The sequence below is a fragment of the Salmo salar genome, chromosome ssa09, assembly GCF_905237065.1.
Source record: "Salmo salar chromosome ssa09, Ssal_v3.1, whole genome shotgun sequence".
In the NCBI taxonomy this organism is placed as follows: domain Eukaryota; kingdom Metazoa; phylum Chordata; class Actinopteri; order Salmoniformes; family Salmonidae; genus Salmo; species Salmo salar.
In genome coordinates this window covers 84286166-84306538 of record NC_059450.1, presented here as the reverse complement: position 1 = coordinate 84306538, position 20373 = coordinate 84286166, and the positions used below count along the sequence as shown (strand labels likewise).

At 44.3% G+C, this 20373-nt stretch overlaps 2 protein-coding genes across 2 annotated transcripts; both read right to left on the bottom strand.

The window, feature by feature from the left end:
- Positions 1 to 1583: 1583 nt before the first annotated feature.
- On the bottom strand, positions 1584 to 7544 carry LOC106612080 (RDS/peripherin-like protein xRDS35). Its single transcript, XM_014212912.2, has 6 exons — positions 6694 to 7544; positions 3991 to 4233; positions 3500 to 3687; positions 2994 to 3240; positions 2645 to 2806; positions 1584 to 2285 (listed from the first exon to the last, which is right to left on the bottom strand). Exons 1-6 carry the CDS (start codon positions 6841 to 6843, stop codon positions 2223 to 2225), a joined length of 1053 nt encoding a protein of 350 aa, XP_014068387.1. The 5' UTR covers positions 6844 to 7544; the 3' UTR covers positions 1584 to 2222.
- A 290-nt stretch (positions 7545 to 7834) lies between these two features.
- LOC106612081 (uncharacterized) lies at positions 7835 to 18337 on the bottom strand. Its single transcript, XM_014212914.2, has 7 exons — positions 16589 to 18337; positions 14887 to 16450; positions 13830 to 13858; positions 13338 to 13466; positions 10041 to 10107; positions 9546 to 9653; positions 7835 to 9289 (listed from the first exon to the last, which is right to left on the bottom strand). Exons 1-7 carry the CDS (start codon positions 16867 to 16869, stop codon positions 8621 to 8623), a joined length of 2847 nt encoding a protein of 948 aa, XP_014068389.1. The 5' UTR covers positions 16870 to 18337; the 3' UTR covers positions 7835 to 8620.
- Positions 18338 to 20373: the final 2036 nt, after the last annotated feature.

Sequence of the window (20373 nt, the reverse complement as noted above, 5' to 3'; positions counted from 1 at the left end):
GTACTACCTGTCTCATAAACTGAGGTGGGAAATACTCAGTAGGGTCTTTACTAACCAAATGGTTCGTTTTTCAGGGGGACTGTGTCGTACATATTCAGGAACACTTCGTTCTTCACCCTCTCCATAGCTCCCAATGCAATACACTGTATTAGACTGTGCATGGGATACATATAGGCTTGTAGAGATCTTTTCAATCCGTCTCAGCTAAAGTGGGGTGGGAAATACTCAATTTGGTGTCCACTAACCGTTTTTAGTTTGTTTAATGTAAGACACAGTCCCCTCTCAAAACTATACATATTTGGTTAGTAGAGACCCTACTGAGTATTTTACACCCCCTTTAGCTGAGGCAGGTAGAAAATATCTCTCTACAGCCCAATATTCTCAACATACCAGTGTCAACATTGTTGGTCCCCAAATAATAGTAATTAAACCCATATTATTATTATTATTATTTTTTTTCATAAATTAATTATTGCCTTTTCTTGTTGGCACAATAAAAGTCAAAATTTATTAAAATTCAGTATGTTTTGAATTAGTTATCTAGATTGCAATGTTTTGAAATGCGTGTGTTTATTTTTGAAGCTTTCTTCATTACCATACAAACGTGACGTAATTTGTGCTGCTGGCAGAATACTGGTCTGGCGGTGAGCACATTGCAAAGCCACACCGGAATTTCTAAACGCTCACTCGGCATAGTCATCACCACCGTTACCAGTGAGTATGTTTCCATAAAACAAAGCCTCTCAAAGACAAATGAGTAGGTGGATTTAGATGTTAGGAAAATGTAAGACTACTTTGTGCGCACTCTGTGGTATCTTGCCTAGACGTTTGTTACAATGTTTCTATTACAATTCACCTATTCAGCTGCTTGCAGCCTATGCATCAAGATTGATCAAGATATACTGTAACCAATTTCGGGTACAGTAGTAGGCCTCGAAATGGTAAATTCAATAAGACGGGGGTTCGATGTGCTTTCAGGTGTAATGAAATGGCGAACCCTGGTGGAAATATGGTGTAAAAGTCGGTAAACTACTATCTATGAACATTCTACTTATCAAAGGATGACATGTTGTAAACATTGTCGTAAAACACAGTATATGAACAATTTGAAAAAGGAACAAAATAAACAGCGAATACATTTTTTTTAATATGTTGGCTATATGTGCGTTAATATTGCGCTCAACATGTGTTCTTGTTGGTGAAAACATAATGAAAAATGTAATTACAACCTTTTACATGATCACACTTCGAAGTGAACTTTCTTCAAACCCTGTCCATTGTTAAAGTATGTTTTTACTCCATCTCTCTCCAGTGTTCCTGTTGCTGTGCAGAGAACTGCTGTAACAGTAGTCTAAGGATTAGCTATGTTTGGATTACGAAGGTGTTATGGGATGTGTCAGAGTATACCTAGCAGCCCAGATTACATTGTACAGTCACTCCGCTCCATACAGTCATAGACCTACAGTATCACTAGCATCACGTTGTCATTACAAACACATCCTCCTGTACCTCTGGGTGAACTGAAATAACCCAACTCAGTTGTACGTCTATCTATCTAATACAAAAGGACTCAACCCCGCAAATCCATTAAGAGCAACTAACTTTAATATATTAAATGCCATCTTGACACGTTACTTAGCAGTGCGTTAACAAACTCTATAGCCATTTCGGTATTCAATTGACAGTAGGCCTTCACACAGGCTGAGTGTTTGTATTATTACGTTAACTGTGTGCTTTAGATTTAGTCAGATCTGAATCAAAGATCATCAGAACGTTAGTGTACTTCAAAGTGTGTGTGTTTTCATTTACTTGTGTACGAGTATGCAAGTATTCTTTTTCAGTATTTATAAATTGTGTGTGTGAATTCTGTTGTGAATGTGTGTGTTCTTCGGTGCCTTCCAGTGTCTTCTTGACTTTCATGTTTTGTTCTTGACTCAAAGATTATAATTCCAAATTCTATTAGGTTAAAAATCCTCTGCATTGCAAGATCTTGTCTTGTCTGTGCAGAGCATGATAAGATAAGATTCCTTATGTATTTTAGTGCTCATACATTGTTGCAGTATAAATCAAGCCAAAAAGTTCAGTGCCAGTGTCAAAGCCAACACAGAGCTCTAGCTAGCCCACCATTAGCCTGGTCACAGGCTAGACCACCATGAGGTCACAGAACTAAGAAGCCTCCCTCCCTGTTTCAAACCCATATATGGTTCTATATTATATTTCATCTAGCTGGACGTGGCTGCCTTCTCGCCGTCCGCCCCTGCTTCTGCCTCATCACCTGCTTCCACCTGTATTGATAAAGAGACGGGACACCATTAGGTTATCTTCTCGGAACATCTTTAGTGAGTTACAACCAAATGGCATTGTGGGTACTGTGGTACATCATGCTTAACCAGGGTCTGATCAGGATGTATTGTTACAGACTGTTAAGATATAAATGTTTTGTGTTGAACATATACAGATGTAGGATCTTCATTTGAATAACTCTTTTGTTGCTGAGAATTGTCTAGCACAGTAGGAAATGCACATTTGTAGTGTATTTGCGTTTTAAAAAGGTCAGCTCTATTCATTGTCCTTCTTTCTGCAACGCCCCTGAACACATCCCTGGTATGTTTCACAGAGCATTGTGGGTACTGTAGTACACTACCTGTCCGAACTGGAGCAGTTTGAACATGGTGTTCTTGACGTCCATCATGGTTTCTTTGACCCCCTTCGCCAGGATGTAGCCCTCGCTGTCAGCTTCGGGGTTCTCCGGATCCACGCCGTCCAGAGACGTCTGCAGGTACCGCAGACTCACCAACACTGACATCTGTGGAGATGATGTCACAGGGGTCAAGGTTAAACTCAAAGCCATGGTTACAAAATGTATATCTAAAGCCACCTTATCACAGGGGCAGAGGTTGATGGTAACAAAATCACCACTGAAAACTACTATCACCACATTACAGGGCAAGAGTCAATGTTCATATTTTGTCTGTGTTTGTGCATATGTATACCTGCAGGGAGATGACCGACAGTATCCCGGGGCCGATGGTGTTCATGAGGCCCATGTAGTAGTCGACCAGCGCCTGTCTGCAGCCACGGTTGTACAGGTTCAGCTCCTCACTCTGGTGCTCATAGTTGTAGTGGGCAGTGTTGTCAGTCAGGCGGTTCTGGAGACAGGGCCGAGGGGAGCCGGGGTTACAGCAGCTGAAGGGGACTCCATCCATCAGGTAACGACCGTCCACGTTGCTACGCACACGACTGGAGAGGAGATAGGTTAACGGTTTGATTGAGTGTTTCCATTGTAAAATGTTACCTTACATAAATGACACTGGCTTTAATGATGGATGACACATTTATGAGACATGATGTATAGAAATCCCATGTGAGTCATCATCACCTCAGACAAGTCAGAGAACATTGGTTTGTGGGCTTAACTTCACTTCTCCTCTCCCCCCTCCATCCCCCTCTCCACCTCTCCTCCTCCCCCCTCTCCCCCCACCATCCCCCTCTCTCTCACTCCTTGACTTCTTTTGAGGTGAAGTCCAGGTATCTGTTGCTGATCCACTGCACCTCGAACCAGTCCCTGTAGTTGGTGTTGCCGCAGCAACGCAGTTCCATTTGCAGCCTGTCGATGGTCTCCTTCTGGAAGCAGCGGCCCGGGACATCCGTGTCCCGGTAGAACCGGATACCGTTCCTCAGGCCCACCTGGGATTGGACAGAGATTATGTCATAAAAGAGACAAGGAAGTACTCATGGGAGCCAAGGCTTGTTCTCAATTAATCTTTCCCGGATTCCTCAGTTCCTATATCCTCGCCTTCTTCTCAAAACACATTGGAGAAGAAGATCTGGGTGGGGGGGGACCTTGTCCTTGTCCTTCAATACAGATGTGACGCAGGCGAGGAGATAGGATGCGGGGAATCACATAAAGACTACTTGAGATAGGGTCTGAGTGTTATTCAGTTGCATTCACTGTCTCATTCTTCTTCATCCCATCCCAGAGGCCCTTACCTTGAGTGACTCCTCGAGGTGTCCCTGCAGGGCATAGCTGAGCACCACAGCAGACAGCAACCAGACACACACCATCCAGGCCAGGCCATACCAGGGCAGCAGGAAGGGCTTCCAGGGGGGGAACCGGGCAGAGTCCAGGGAGTCCTGACACACCCGCCCTGCAAACAGGTTGATCCCGATGGTTACCAAGCCCACCAGCATCAAAATGTTTGGCACCACGTGGATCTCTGTGTTGTCCATCACCTGGAGGGTCAAAGGTCAAATCTAGGGTCACATTACTATACCAGTTATAACACAGTAATAAACTACATCGAAATGATCTATATATGTTACATTACAGCGCTAAGCATCAGAGGATATGTTCTGGCATGTTCCATTCCATGATGATGATTCCATTTATGTACGTTCATGTAAGGCAATATGAGTCATGGTAGTCAGCACCCTACATAACTACTTCTATTGCTCCACTATATCCACTTCAGTACTATGCCACTGTATGTAAAGTGCAACCAACTACTTCCTTTGTCAGTTTTTTTCTGTTGTATTAGTGTTATTGAGTTTAGGAATGTTGACGTTGTTATTTTTTAGTAACATTCATGTTACGTGTAACAACTTGTCAAATCCAGGTCATTGCATATAGAAAATCATTGAGTATTGAAGCTAGGAGGATGCACTGGAAAACAACGTTTCCTTTTTTGATAGGCCCCAGATTGAGGTCAACCTTAATCAATGGTTCATTGGAGCTATACCAGCACACCCTACATATCTGGATGATGCGTTACGGCCTCCAATATGTCAGTGTGAATCTTCAACCAACCCCTCCGCCTCCCTCCATACATATAATCCATACATAGCATGAGTGATGAACACAGCCACATACACACAGCCACACACCAATAAGCACTTCTACCCCCACATACACACAGCCACACACCAATAAGCACCTCTACCCCCCCATACACACAGCCACACACCAATAAGCACCTCTACCCCCACATACACACAGCCACACGCCAATAGGCACCTCTACTCCCCCATACACACAGCCACACACCAATAAGCACCTCTACCTCCACATACACACAGCCACACACCAATAAGCACCTCTACCCCCCCATACACACAGCCACACACCAATAGGCACCTCTACCCCCACATACACACAGCCACACACCAATAAGCACCTCTACCCCCACATACACACAGCCACACACCAATAAGCACCTCTACCTCCACATACACACAGCCACACACCAGTAAGCACCTCTACCCCACACATACACACAGCCACACACCAATAGGCACCTCTACTCCCCCATACACACAGCCACACACCAATAAGCACTTCTACCCCCACATACACACAGCCACACACCAGTAAGCACCTCTACCCCCCACATACACACAGCCACACACCAATAAGCACCTCTACCCCCACATACACACAGCCACACACCAATAAGCACCTCTACTCCCCACATACACACAGCCACACACCAGTAAGCACCTCTACCCCCACATACACACAGCCACACACCAATAAGCACCTCTACTCCCCACATACACACAGCCACACACCAATAAGCACCTCTACCCCCACATACACACAGCCACACACCAATAAGCACCTCTACCCCCCACATACACACAGCCACACACCAATAAGCACCTCTACCCCCACATACACACAGCCACACACCAATAGGCACCTCTACTCCCCCATACACACAGCCACACACCAATAAGCACTTCTACCTCCACATACACACAGCCACACACCAATAAGCACCTCTACCCCCCACATACACACAGCCACACACCAGTAAGCACCTCTAACCCCACATACACACAGCCACACGCCAATAAGCACCTCTACTCCCCACATACACACAGCCACACACCAATAAGCACCTCTACCCCCCACATACACACAGCCACACACCAATAAGCACCTCTACCCCCCACATACACACAGCCACACACCAATAAGCACCTCTACCCCCACATACACACAGCCACACACCAATAAGCACCTCTACCCCCCACATACACACAGCCACACACCAATAAGCACTTCTACCCCCACATACACACAGCCACACACCAATAAGCACCTCTACCCCCACATACACACAGCCACACAACAATAAGCACCTCTACCCCCACATACACACAGCCACACACCAATAAGCACCTCTACCCCCACATACACACAGCCACACACCAATAAGCACCTCTACCCCCACATACACACAGCCACACACCAATAAGCACCTCTACCCCCACATACACACAGCCACACACCAATAAGCACCTCTACCCCCACATACACACAGCCACACACCAATAAGCCCATCAACCCCCCCCCACATACAGCCACACACAAAGCTTGTCCAGATTCAAGCCAACTGCATCATGCCAGCCCAATGTTTTTCTGTGCTGTGTGAATACAGCTTTGATAGGTGAAGGTGTGTGAAACAGACCCCACACTGAAAGACACATGGAGAACACAGCAAAGTGTTTAATTGAACCAGCCAGGATAGACGACAGGAACAGTAGTGAGACGGACAGTTGTGTGTGTGTGCTGTGTGTTTGCCGAGTGCCAGAAACGTGTGTGTGTGTTGTGTGAAATACATAAGGTGTGTTTGTGTGTAATTTGCTATGTGTGAACAGGCATGTGTGTGTTATAGTGTTAGCCAGTACCTCTGCCCTGCGGAGCAGCTCGGTCTTGAGGTACACTCCCAGGGAGAAGGTGAAGGCCCCAGCCAGCACTGCCAGCCAGGACAGCAGCCACAGACCCTGGGCCAGACGCACACGCCTCTGCAGAGGGAACTGCAGCTTCAGCAGCGACATGGCAACAACCAACACAGGACAAAGGAAGAGAGAGAGAGAAAAAGAAGAGGACGGAGGGAGGAGATGTTGGGATAATCAAGTAGAGAGAGATAACAGTGAAGGATGGGGGAAAGAATATCGGTAGGTTCAAAGAAGGAAAGTTCTGGGGAAAAAATAAGGTTGACTACTGCGATTCATAGGAGTAGGTTATGCAAAGGCTGTTGTATTAGACAAACAGGTACGGCTTGGCCTTTCCAGGGTGCGTTGGTGAGTTATTATCAGGTTGATCTCCTGTAAGTTGTTCCTGTGGGTTGAAATAAGAAGGAAGATCCGTCTGATGGTGAAGGACAGGTTCGGGTTGGGACAATAATCCAAAGCTTTCACGTAGAAAGGAAAATATAAAACATCTCTGAAGTAATCCAATTGAATTAGTGAGACAAAAACTGAAGGCCAGGAAAATAATGAATCAAATAGATATTTGATAATTCACGTCCTTTTTTGACAGCAAAACTATGATCCTTCAAATCATCAGGTTATGGTTGCACCACAACAGTGACCCTTCGTTTCACACAATTATTGACAATGACAACCCTCGTTTGTTTAGGATGGAACCCCTCAGGTGTGGTCTGTGCGTGGTCAAGGTGCACCCCTAAATTCCTGCTGTGCCCATGGTGGAGGATACGGACTGGCCAATGTGGAGGGTACAGTATGGTTATGGTAATCCCCCAATCATAGTCCCTGGGATCCTATTAGGACAGGAGCACCAATGGGAAAGCAGGCCAGTGTCTGATCAGCAAACCTGCACTGGGCCAACAGGTTGGATTTGACGGTTATGACAGGTATACTCACAGAGTTGACACAGGATGGAGAGGGCCAGGGCTATAGTTTATACATGCAGATAGAGAGAGATGGATAAAGCTTACAGGCTGAGGGACTGGGGGAGGGGGAGAGTGATGGCTTAACACAGGAAGTAGGTCATGTTTGGGAGAAAGACAAATCAAGAAACCATACATCTTTAGAATTAGTCATTTTATTAATCTACAACATCAAAAGTCTTGGGGGGGACAGCAGCTTTATACAGTTTTAGCTAAGACAGTTCATTAGGATGGACAGCATAGCGTTAATGTAGGGCCCTGTGTTTTGCACAGTCATGTCACAAGACCTGGATTTGAACCTTTATTTAAATTTTTTCATCAAACTGTCCCCTTTTCTTTTTATGTCAGATGGTCCAGCAGCATCCTCCGACACCATCCTCAGACAATTGCTTTCATAGTTCTCATTTCTGGAAAAGGCTTAAAATAAAGGTTAAACTCTAGGTCATGTGACATGATAGCCCAAAACACAGTGGGTAATACGTTAATGCCAGCTGGATCGATGTTATTCAGATATGAAGGTTCCTTCATTGGCTTACTGGAGCTTACAAAATAGCGGTCATTGTTATAAAATAGAAAATTCTACTCACTGTCTAGGCATTAACAAAACATTTAAATTCTGCATCACTTCACAAGGAAAAGGATGGACTGTATCACATTGCAAATTTGGATTAATAATTATATTCTGTATATAGTTCAATTAATTGTTTAAGTCTAATACTTTCTTTACAACTGCACCACAAGACATTTGGGAAAGAAACAGAATGTAATATTTACAATGCCATCACTCAAATGTATAGTGACATTAAAATGTTAAATAAATGCAGAACTACAGGCCTCAAACCATCACAAACAAACCATCACATCTTGAACAATCCTAGCCTATGTAATATAAGGTTACAATTACAGCAATTCATAGGTTCGTTTCACTCTGCCCCCTTCTCTTCAGTTGTTCCCCCTCCCCCGTTGGCCTTATGCCCCCTCTCCCCACCTGCGCTCCCATCCTCTGGGTGTGTCAGCTGGTGCATGAAGTCATCCAGAACCCTCTGGGCCGTCAGATAGGACACATCAACAACAGCACCCTGCTTACTCTCAGCTGCTCTCCCTGCAACTGCCATGCCCTCCTTGACAGCAGGCACAAGGTAACCCTCCTCCCATGCACCTCCTGCACCCCCTGTACCCAACTCCACCAGAGGGTAGGGGTTGGGAGGGGTGTCAGTGTGAGGTTGGTAGTTGGAAGGCCGGGGCTGTCTTGCCGCTTGGCTGGCAGCTAGTTTCTTATAGATAGCCATACTGATGTCAGCGACGGAGAAAGGGGGACTCATCGGGCGAGAATCCTCATTTCCTGTCTGACCTATCACCCCAAACCCCTCCTCCTGCTTCCAGGGCATAAAAGCAGTGACCTTTTGTGGACCCGCCTCAAACTCCCTGAGTCCTGCACCTGACCAATCAGATGGCTTCTGCTCCAGTTTTGTAGCAGGTGATTGGATGTCGCTTGTGGATTGGCCGGTTTTCAAGGCGTTCTTCAGGAACTGCTTGACAGTGTCTCCAGAGTCAAAGTGCTTCTCTAGGAGCTCCTTGATCAGACAGGGAACCTGGAGGACAGCACAGACATCCTATCAGTTCATATAATACAACAGACATAGAGAAACCAGTAGATGAGGTAGAAGAAATTATGAGCTGAACATGAGTTGAGGAGATTATGGATAGTCTTTTCATGTAAGGCCACTATCAACTTTACAAATACAAAATCATCATATTGTCTTTCCACCACTTTCTGTTGCCAGAATGTGAACAAAGCTAATGTGCGTTGTGGTTCATCTATTGCTCAGTAGATGGTGCTGTGCTCACATTGATGTTCTCCAGAGAGGCGATGGTGGCGTTGGCCTGCTCCAGCTCTGTGCTGAGATGGGCGATACGCTGCACCATATACTTCCTCTCAGAGCTAAGGCTCTCAGTCTGCAGGGATAGAACAGAGTACACGACTCAACATATTCCCTACAGTTTGTTCTAGAGATGGTATAACAGTAGTACTAATTGTGCTCTCAGTCTTCAAGGACAGAACAGAGCAGAGAACATCAGTCAACACAACACTGCGTGTTGTAGAGGTGACAGAGAGGGAGAAGGATATTCAGAGCATGTTTCTATACCTGGGTGGAGGTATGAGTTTATATAGTAGCAGGAGTCTTTCTTAACCATAAGGGAAAAAACTAATTATAGGCCAGGGACCACAGTTTTACCTGGTCAGGTTCTAGCCCTAAATGAGATAACCTCAGTGTCTCTCTCTCTCTCTCTCTCCGTCTCTGTCTTTGTCTCTCCGTCTGTCATGTTTGACCTAATTCTTACCGCTGAGTGCAGTTTCTCCCCCAGAAGGCTGTTGGTGTGCTGGGTACCTGTGTGTGTGTCCTGGAGCCTGTTGCAAAGAGAGACAGCACCATGGCTATGAATTCTGGGCCTATGTTGTATACCATAACCCCCACCCACCCACCCATAGGCCCTTGGTCATGAGGCCATCTGACCTCTGACCCTAACAGTAGATCAGACCATACAGATGGCAGGCAGAGAACCACTCAATTTAACCACACCAATCAGTCACACTAAGCTATTGATCAGTGGAATTTGCCCTCCAGGACAAAAATGTAGGGCAAAAAAGGGCTATTTCACAGGTTCGACAGAATGAGACTTTCATAAAGTCTACTCTGTAAATCACAAAGGGCATGCCTAGATGTACTGCATGCCTTCCCTGGTGCTCACAGTAACTTGAAAAGGGAGTGGCAGATGTATTGTAATCACATCAAAGACACACGAGGACAAGAGCAAGCATTGTTACTACAGTATTATACAATGATTATTGTTGCTATTGACGCACTTTACACTATAGCCGTCATCATATTAATCACGTTACTATGTAACACTATAGATTCATCATATTAATCACGTTACTATATAAAACTATAGCCATCATCATATTATAATGTTACTATATAAAACTATAGCCATCATCATATTATAATGTTACTATATAAAACTATAGCCATCATCATATTATAATGTTACTATGTAACACTATAGCCATCATCATATTATCATGTCACTATATAACACTATAGCCATCATCATATTATAATGTTACTATGTAACACTATAGCCATCATCATATTATCATGTTACTAAACTCAGCAAAAAAAGAAACGTCCTCTCATTTGTCAACTGTGTTATTTTCAGCAAACTTAACATGTGTAAATATTTGTATGAACATAGCAAGATTCAAAAACGGAGACATAAACTGAACAAGTTCCATAGACATGTGACTAACAGAAATGGAATAATGTGGGTCTGAACAAAGGGGGGGTCAAAATCAAAAGTAACAGTCAGTATCTGGTGTGGCCACCAGCTGCATTAAGTACTGCAGTGCATCTCCTCCTCATGGACTGCACCAGATTTGCCAATTCTTGCTGTGAGATGTCACCCCATTCTTCCACCAAGGCACATGCAAGTTCCTGGATATTTCTGGGGGGAATGGCCCTAGCCCTCACCCTCCGATCAAACAGGAACCAGACGTGCTCAATGGGATTGAGATCCGGGCTCTTCGCTGGCCATGGCATCACACTGACATTCCTGTCTTGCAGGAAATCACGCACAGAACGAGCAGTATGGCTGGTGGCATTGTCATACTGGAGGGTCATGTCAGGATGAGCCTGCAGGAAGGGTACCACATTAGGGAGGAGGATGTCTTCCCTATAACTTTGCCTACAATGACAACAAGCTCAGTCCAGTGATGCTATGACACCGCCCCAGACCATGATGTACCCTCCAAATCGATCCCTCTCCATAGTACAGGCCTCGGTGTAACGCTCATTCCTTCGACGATAAACGCGAATCCGACCATCACCCCTGGTGAGACAAAACCGCGACTCGTCAGTGAAGAGCACTTTTTGCCAGTCCTGTCTGGTCCAACGACGGTGGGTTTGTGACCACAGGCGACGTTGTTGCCGGTGATGTCTGGTGAGGACCTGCCTTACAACAGGCCTACAAGCCCTCAGTCCAGCCTCTCTCAGCCTATTGCGGACAGTCTGAGCACTGATGGAGGGATTGTGTGTTCCTGGTGTAACTCGGGCAGTTGTTGTTGCCATCCTGTACCTGTCCCGCAGGTGTGCTGTTCGGATGTACCGATCCTGTGCAGGTGTTGTTACACGTGGTCTGCCACTGCGAGGACGATCAGTTGTCCGTCCTGTCTCCCTGTAGCGCTGTCTTAGGCGTCTCACAGTACGGTCATTGCAATTTATTGCCCTGGCCACATCTGCAGTCCTCATGCCTCCTTGCAGCATACCTAAGGCACGTTCACACAGATGTGCAGGGACCCTGGGCATCTTTCTTTTGGTGTTTTTCAGAGTCAGTAGAAAGGCCTCTTTAGTGTCCTAAGTTTTCAGAACTATGACCTTAATTGCCTACCGTCTGTAAGCTGTTAGTGTCTTAACGACCATCCCACAGGTGCATGTTCATTAATTGTTTATGGTTCATTGAACAAGCATGGGAAACAGTGTTTAAACCCTTTACAATGAAGACCTGTGAAGTTATTTGGATTTTTACAAATTATATTTGAAAGACAGGATCCTGAAAAGGGGACATTTCTTTTTTTGCTGAGATTATGTAACGCTATAGCCATCATCATATGATCATGTTACTATGTAACACTATAGCCATCATCATATTATCATGTTACTATGTAACACTATAGCCATCATCTTATTATCATGTTACTATGTAACACAATAGCCATCATCATATTATAATGTTACTATATAAAACTATAGTCATCATCATATTATAATGTTACTATATAAAACTATAGCCATCATCTTATTAATCATGTTACTATGTAACACCATAGCCATCATCATATTATAATGTTACTATATAAAACTATAGCCATCATCATATTATCATGTTACTATGTAACACTATAGCCATCATCATATTATAATGTTACTATATAAAACTATAGCCATCATCATATTATCATGTTACTATGTAACACCATAGCCATCATCATATTATCATGTTACTATGTAACACTATAGCCATCATCATATTATAATGTTACTATATAAAACTATAGCCATCATCATATTATCATGTTACTATGTAACACCATAGCCATCATCATATTATCATGTTACTATGTAACACTATAGCCATCATCATATTATAATGTTACTATATAAAACTATGGCCATCATCATATTATCATGTTACTATGTAACACCATAGCCATCATCATATTATCATGTTACTATGTAACACTATAGCCATCATCATATTATAATGTTACTATATAAAACTATAGCCATCATCATATTAATCATGTTACTATGTAACACTATAGCCATCATCATATTAATCATGTTACTATGTAACACTATAGCCATCATCATATTATCATGTTACTATATAACACTATAGGCGTCATCATATTATAATGTTACTATATAAAACTATAGCCATCATCATATTATCATGTTACTATGTAACACTATAGCCATCATCATATTATCATGTTACTATGTAACACTATAGCCATCATCATATTATAATGTTACTATATAAAACTATAGCCGTCATCATATTATAATTAGCTCTGACCTCTTGAACTTCTCCTTCATGTGGCTAAGCTCCTCCCTGGCCCTGGCTAGCTCCGCCTCCAGGCTCTCGATGCAGACCACTGTTTGCATCAGGTTCTGGTGCAGCTCAGCATTCTCCTCCTGCAGTGCCCTATTTACACACAGGAGGGTCATGGGATATGGAATTTTATTCGAAAAATGCGCAGTCACATTTCCCAAGGCCATGTTAGCACATTAGATGCTATGGATGTAGCTCAGGTCAGCTTCTAGAGATGTTACAATTCACATAGCCTTGTTAATCCAGACTAAACGCTGTGCGTTGTACCATTGTTACATACATTTCTCCTTCATCTTGTTCTTCATCCATCTTTACTGATAGAGGGGGTGAGAGAGCTCTGGAAGCCATTAGTGGAATCGATATTCAGTGACCTTTCACAATCAAAAGGATGCTCTTTAGAGTGCATTGATAAACAGAGAGGAGAGGGGGAGAAGAAGGAAAAAAAATCACACTCACTGGAGTTCGCCTGTGTCACCTGTCAAGGTCTATGGAGAGAGACAGCAGAAGAGAAGAGACGATTAGAGATAAATTTCGATGATTTCTAATTCAATAACTTTCAATACAGTTATATTAGTTGTATTAGTAATGTTATCATCTGCATTTTTTTCTTTGATTATTATTTGCCACATTACCATATACATCAGGGATATTGTTATTGTAAGCTTTGACAATGTACAGTGCAGTTTCTTCACTTCCTAATAAAGTTTCATAAACTGAATGGAATGTTTTTTTGGACAGAGATGAAAAGGGCAGAGAGAATGGTAGGGACCTAATAGAACCAAAGGAATTGATTATTGAACTTTAGTTCATACGCTCCAGGGAAAGCTATTGATTGTGCGTGAGTGAGGTTAATAAAGTCAGAGCCACAGCACGGTTACTCTGGCCCTCGACGTGCTAGCTGGCACCCAGGCAGTCTCGGGTTGGGTAGCGTGTTGTTCCCAATGCAACATATTGCCTATAAAGGTTACCTGTTACCTAATGTGGCTAATTGTGGACAAGCGTCACAGACAGAGGATGACGCTTGAGTTCTCTTTATATAACTGCTGCTTTGTGGTTTAGGACACTAACTGACACTCCCTGTGTGGTTTGAACTTCAAGAACTTTAAAGAACTTTGGGACAAATCCTAATTGACGTGAATGCATGATTTACCTAACTCTACAGCTAGGACCTACTATCTATAGTATGTATTTAGACCCCTTGACTCCACCAGCATACAGATGTAAGATCTTCATTTGATCACTCTTTTGTTGCTGAGAATCTTCCTACGCAGCAAGAAATGCAAACTTATAGTGTATTTGAGTTTTAAAATGCTTTTAAAGTCTGTCATTTCCAGTTTGAAATTTCAGACTTGATTTGTCCTAACGCAAAATGTATCAACCCCTACATAAACATCCATTAATTATAAACCACATAATAATTCACATTTCCTGTTGCTGCAGGATTATTTTCCTTCTGTAGCAAACTGGCTCAAATTTAGATCCTACATCTGTAGTTGACATCAGTTAGACTCACCCTGTGTGGCTTTGGATGCCAGCGGTAGGTTGACCGGTTGTGGCGGTTGCTCTGCTCGGAGCTGGGGCTGGCCGTGTCTCGGTCTCTGTTCCGGGATGAGTCAGACTTGCTGGAGGGAGACTCCGACTCGGGCCCTGGCACTGGAGGAGGGGAGTGTGTGCGGATTGGGGTGCGGTGGGGTAGCTGGGGTTGCTGGGTGTGTGGAGATGAAGGTGGGCTATGGGTGGGCCTGTGGCTCTGGTCAAGGTGTTTGTAGCTACGGTGTTTGTGATGGCTGGGCTCAGGGCTGGAGCTGACAGTGCCGTCTGTAAGAAGGGAGCCATACCGCCCATGCCTATTACCGACAGGACCCTGGAAGTCAGGCAGGGAGGCTGGTTGGTCTTCATAGCCAGCCGGTGGGTGGGGCGGGTAGGGTTGGCTGGAGTGGTGGGTTGGGGGGCTGCCTAGACAAGGAGTGTGGTTCTTGCTTTCATACCCAAACTTTGTAGGGAGAGATATTTTCCGTGACCGTGTGTCAGAGTCATTCCTCAGTTTTCTAGGTTTAGTAACCGTTTCCCTCTCCTCCCCCTGCCCATCTCCCTGCTTTTTCAAGGGAAGCTGGGGCTGACTTTTCAGTTGAGATTTGGGGGATGCTGGGGTTTTGGCTGGACCCGGTCCTACAGTCTCGACAGGTACCCCCAGAGTATTGAGACGGGCGGGGCTGATGACCTGTTTAGTGATCTCATCCAGGAAGGCAGAGAACTGTATCTTCCCCTTCACCATGCTCTGCCTGGCTGCATCCTTCAGAGCCTCCACATCCTGCTTCCCCTTGGGCCCTGCTGTCTTGCCTGCTACCCGGGAAGACAGCACCTCCATGGACTTGGCCTTGCGGATGTCCGGCGGCGCCTCCTTGTTTTTCAGGATGCCTTTACTGGGGAGCTGGATCGAGGACACCGCCCTCTTTGGCCCAGCCAGGACCTCTTCACTGAAGGCCAGGCTACGGCCCAGGCTGGCTGTCTTGTAGAGGGATCCGTGCTTCAGGTGTGGGGGTGTCCGTGCTTTCCCTCTGTCAGTGCCTGTATTCTGCAGCAACCCCTCTTCACTGCGGCTATGGCCCCGGTTGAGCTCGGAGTAGCTGGGCTCTTGTCCTCCCCTCCCCTGGGCCCGATGGTTGGTCCCAGGGCTTCCTCCTCCGTGCATTCGCCCCTGTTTGACCGTGGCATACACCTGCAGCTCACTGTCATCCTCCCGGAACTGTCGTCCTCCTGCAATGTTGGAGCAGGACATGGTATGCTGCGGCCGGCTGGCGTGCTTCAGGGAGAACTTGTCGTCAATGCCGGACCATTCGGTGGAAGAGTCGGAGGAAGAGGAAGAGGAGGAAGATGAGAGGGAGGAGGAAGATGCTCTGGAGAGGGTGACGGTGGTGTGGTGATCCGACATCTCGTCATCGTGATGAAGGTGCTGAGGATGATGATGGTGACGTCTATGGGATTGCTCCTGGTCATCTTGGAAATGGTTACCACGGTGATGGTGGTGACCGTGGCGTTCACTGCTGCGTCTATCATTGTTCCGTGACCTCCTGTAGCTGATATGGAGAGATGACGTAGTAATTATGTATTCATCCAATTACCACACTCAATTGTAATCTTCATCAAATATGCATTTCTCATTACTGTTTTAAAAAGGAAACTTTAATAAAAGGGAAACTCAAAAGTGATCTTACCTGTGTATCTCCTTTTCTTGATCCCGGTGATGGCGGTGCTTCTGTGATGTGATCCCACCTGGAGGAGGACTATGAACAGGAGTGAAAAACTTCTCCATCATTTGTCTCTTCCCTGCAGGGAGGTCATTGATGCCCTCTTGATGTCTCTCCTGTAAATAGTTTTGGTCAGCTTCTGCTCTCCGTCTGGGGCTGAGGTCCCTGTCCCTGTCCCTATCCCTGTGCCCGTCTGATGGCGACCTCTTGGGTCTAACTGCTCCCTGTCTGTCAGCCTCAGAGATCATAGCTCCAGAGCTGAAGATGAACAACCATCACTCTGTCAGTATGTTACCCTTGTTACTTCTGTTCTGTCTGAATGAGAAATTAATAAGAAGTCCAGCAAGATAAGCGTACCACAAATGCCTAAACGTCCAAAAAGTCTGGGTTTAAAAAAATCTTAAATGTTTCCAATTAACTAACCCAAAGTTGTTTCTGCTGAAAGGGGAAAGTAATTGTCTCAATTAAGTATCTGTTAAGCTGTTAAGTTATTCTGGACAGTTTATTAGCCTCTCATCTTGTTGCTATGCATCTGTCTCCCTTGCCCTCCAACTCTAGAATAGCTGCGTGACAGTGGAAGGGATATGTTTGGCTTGCTTTGCCACATCCCTGACTCAATATCAGTCAAACCACATCGAATCCTGATGTAATGGTGTTTCATCGAACCAATTAAAAGTGTGAGACTGACAATTGTCCTCGTGAATCCAGAACAGGATCGAACCGATACAGCTGGAACAAGAACATTGGTGCAGTTCATTTATCCTACTGATGTGGATTATTGTTATAAGTGTGGGGTTACCCTTGGCCTCTAGCGGCACGCTTGTAGTGCTTATAGGACTATTATCATTGATTATTATGGATCAGTGGCCTTGTCAGTGGTGGAAAAAATACCCAATTGTCATACTTGTGTTAAAGTAACGATACCTTAACAGAAAAATGACTCAAGTAAAAGGGAAAGTCACCCAGTAAAATACTACTTGGGTAAAAGTCTAAAAGTGATGTAAATATAGTTAAGTATTAAAAGTAAATGTAATTTCAAACATATACTTAAGTATCAAAAGTTAAAGTATAAATCATTTCAAATTCCTTATATCAGGCAAACCAGACGGCCCCATTTTCTTGTTTTTTTAATTGACGGATAGTCAGCGGCACTCAAAAACACTGACATAATAACAAATTAAGCATTTGTGTTTAGTGAGTCCGCCAAATCAGAGGCAGGGGATGAGCAGGGATGTTCTCTTGTTAAGTGCGTGGCCACGTCTTTGTGAGTAGTGTGAGTAGCGCTCCTGTATCTCTCACAGAACTAGAATGAGATTCACTTTCTATGATCTCTCTCCCTCTTTCTGCTCTGATAGACATGACCCTGCAACTCTCATCTCTCCAGGGTTGCACTTCTTTATAGAAGTGCATTTATTTCTTTATAGAATCATCTCCGCGCGAAGGATTCTGGAGGAGCTGCAGCACCCCTGATAAATTGAAATACATTTGCCAAAGTTATAGAATAACTGCTGTCTGTTCAGATACCTACTACACCACGAGAAGGCCTATAATTTAGCCACAGAGGATCAATAGTTTATTTTTTTTAATTAGCCTAGCTCTGGATTGTGTGTAGCCCAATAACAAGGCATAGCCTACTGTCGGGAACTCCTGCAAATCTGTCAGTGAACAGCATGCTGACAAAACAGGCCTTTCGCAATATTTCAAATACAATCACGGGAAAACACAGGTTGGAAACCAAATGGCTCCTGCTGAAAAGAGAAGACTCTAATCTGTCTGCTGTGGGCTAACAAAATATTTGATCAACTCCGAAATATTGTTTTACAAAGTACAAGTACAACTCTCCTTCCGTGGCCTCCAACTGCTCTTAAATGCAAGTAAAACTAAATGCATGCTCTTCAACCGATCGCTGCCCGCACCTGCCTGCCCGTCCAGCATCACTACTCTGGACGCTTCTGACTTTGAATATGTGGACAACTACAAATACCTAGGTGTCTGGCTAGACTGTAAACTCTCCTTCCCGACTCACATTAGGCATCTCCAATCCAAAATGAAATCTAGAATCGGCTTCCTATTTCACAAAACAAAGCATCCTTCACTCATGCTGCCAAATATACCCTCGTAAAACTGACCATCCTACCGATCCTCGACTTCGGCGATGTCATTTACAAAATAGCCTCCAACACTCTACTCAACAAATTGGATGCAGTCTATCACAGTGCCATCCGTTTTGTCACCAAAGCCCCATATACTACCCACCACTGCGACCTGTATGCTCTCGTTGGCTGGCCCTTGCTTCATACTCGTCGCCAAGCCCACTGGCTCCAGGTCATCTACAAGTCTTTGCTAGGTAAAGCTCCGCCTTATCTCAGCTCACTGGTCACCATAGCAGCACCCACCCGTAGCACGCACTCCAGCAGGTATATATCACTGGTCACCCCCAAAGCCAATTCCTTCTTTGGAAGCCTTTTCTTACAGTTCTCTGCTGCCAATGACTGGAACGAACTGCAAAAATCACTGAAGGTGGAGACTCATATCTCCCTCACTAACTTTAAGCACCAGCTGTTAGAGCAGCTCACAGATCACTGCACCTGTACATAGCCCATCTGTAAATAGCCCATCCAAATACCTCATCCCCATACTGTATTTATTTATTTATCTTGCTCCTTTGCACCCCAGTATCTCTACTTGCACATTCATCTTCTGCACATCTATCACTCCAGTGTTTAATTGATATATTGTAATTACTTCGCCACCATGGCCTATTTATTACCTTACCTCCCTTATCTTATCTCATTTGCACACACTGTATATAGACGTTTTTCTACTATGTTATTGACTGTATGTTTGTTTATTCCATGTGTAACTCTGGGTTGTTGTATGTGTTAAACTGCTTTGCTTTATATTGGCCAGGTCGCAGTTGTAAATGAGAACTTGTTCTCAACTAGCCTACCGGGTTAAATAAAGGTGAAATAAAAAAATATGAAGAAAAAAACCCAATGTAAAACAATAGCGAGATATAGGCTTTTGGCACGAATTCATCGCCATTATCTGCGAGTGAGCTGCACATCATTGGGTGAGTCAGTGAAACTGGCAAGTATGTTCAGGACTGAAATTTCCTCCTCATATTGTAGCCTACAATATGTCTCCACACACCTAGGCCTACTATTGATGGATTCAAGATTCTCAGTTTGATCTGAGATTCTCAGTTTGTCTGTGTCAAAGTAGCATGTCATTTCGATCATTTGTACGGTATTAAAAAATATTCTGCCAAAGTCTCGTCATGTAACACAATGATGAATTGGATTAAATGTGTTTATAATATGGCAGCATTTACCTTAGGCTACTAAAATGTTCCCCATGTGTGCCTTTAGTCTACTGCTTTCCCTCATGCGTTCCGGTACCTCAGAGCTTCCCAGGTCACCACCCTCTCTTGCTCACTTTTTGTTCCGGCACCTCCCAATTTACAAATTAAGCACATGCAGAATGGGGGCCATTTTGTAGCCTGCCATCTGGTTGAATGTGAGCCCAGACTTGTACGCCCAACAAGGGTATGTGTAACAGAAGTGAATTCACATGCAATGCTGTTGAGGCAGTCACTATACTGTGACATTAGGCTACTGTAAATAGAGGCATATAACTAAACAAAGCCTAAACAAACACTATATCCTGTTTAAACCCCCACCAGACAAGATATGATTACATTAAATCTGTTGAGGTCATGAGAGGCTGAAACTAGCAACATCCAGATGACC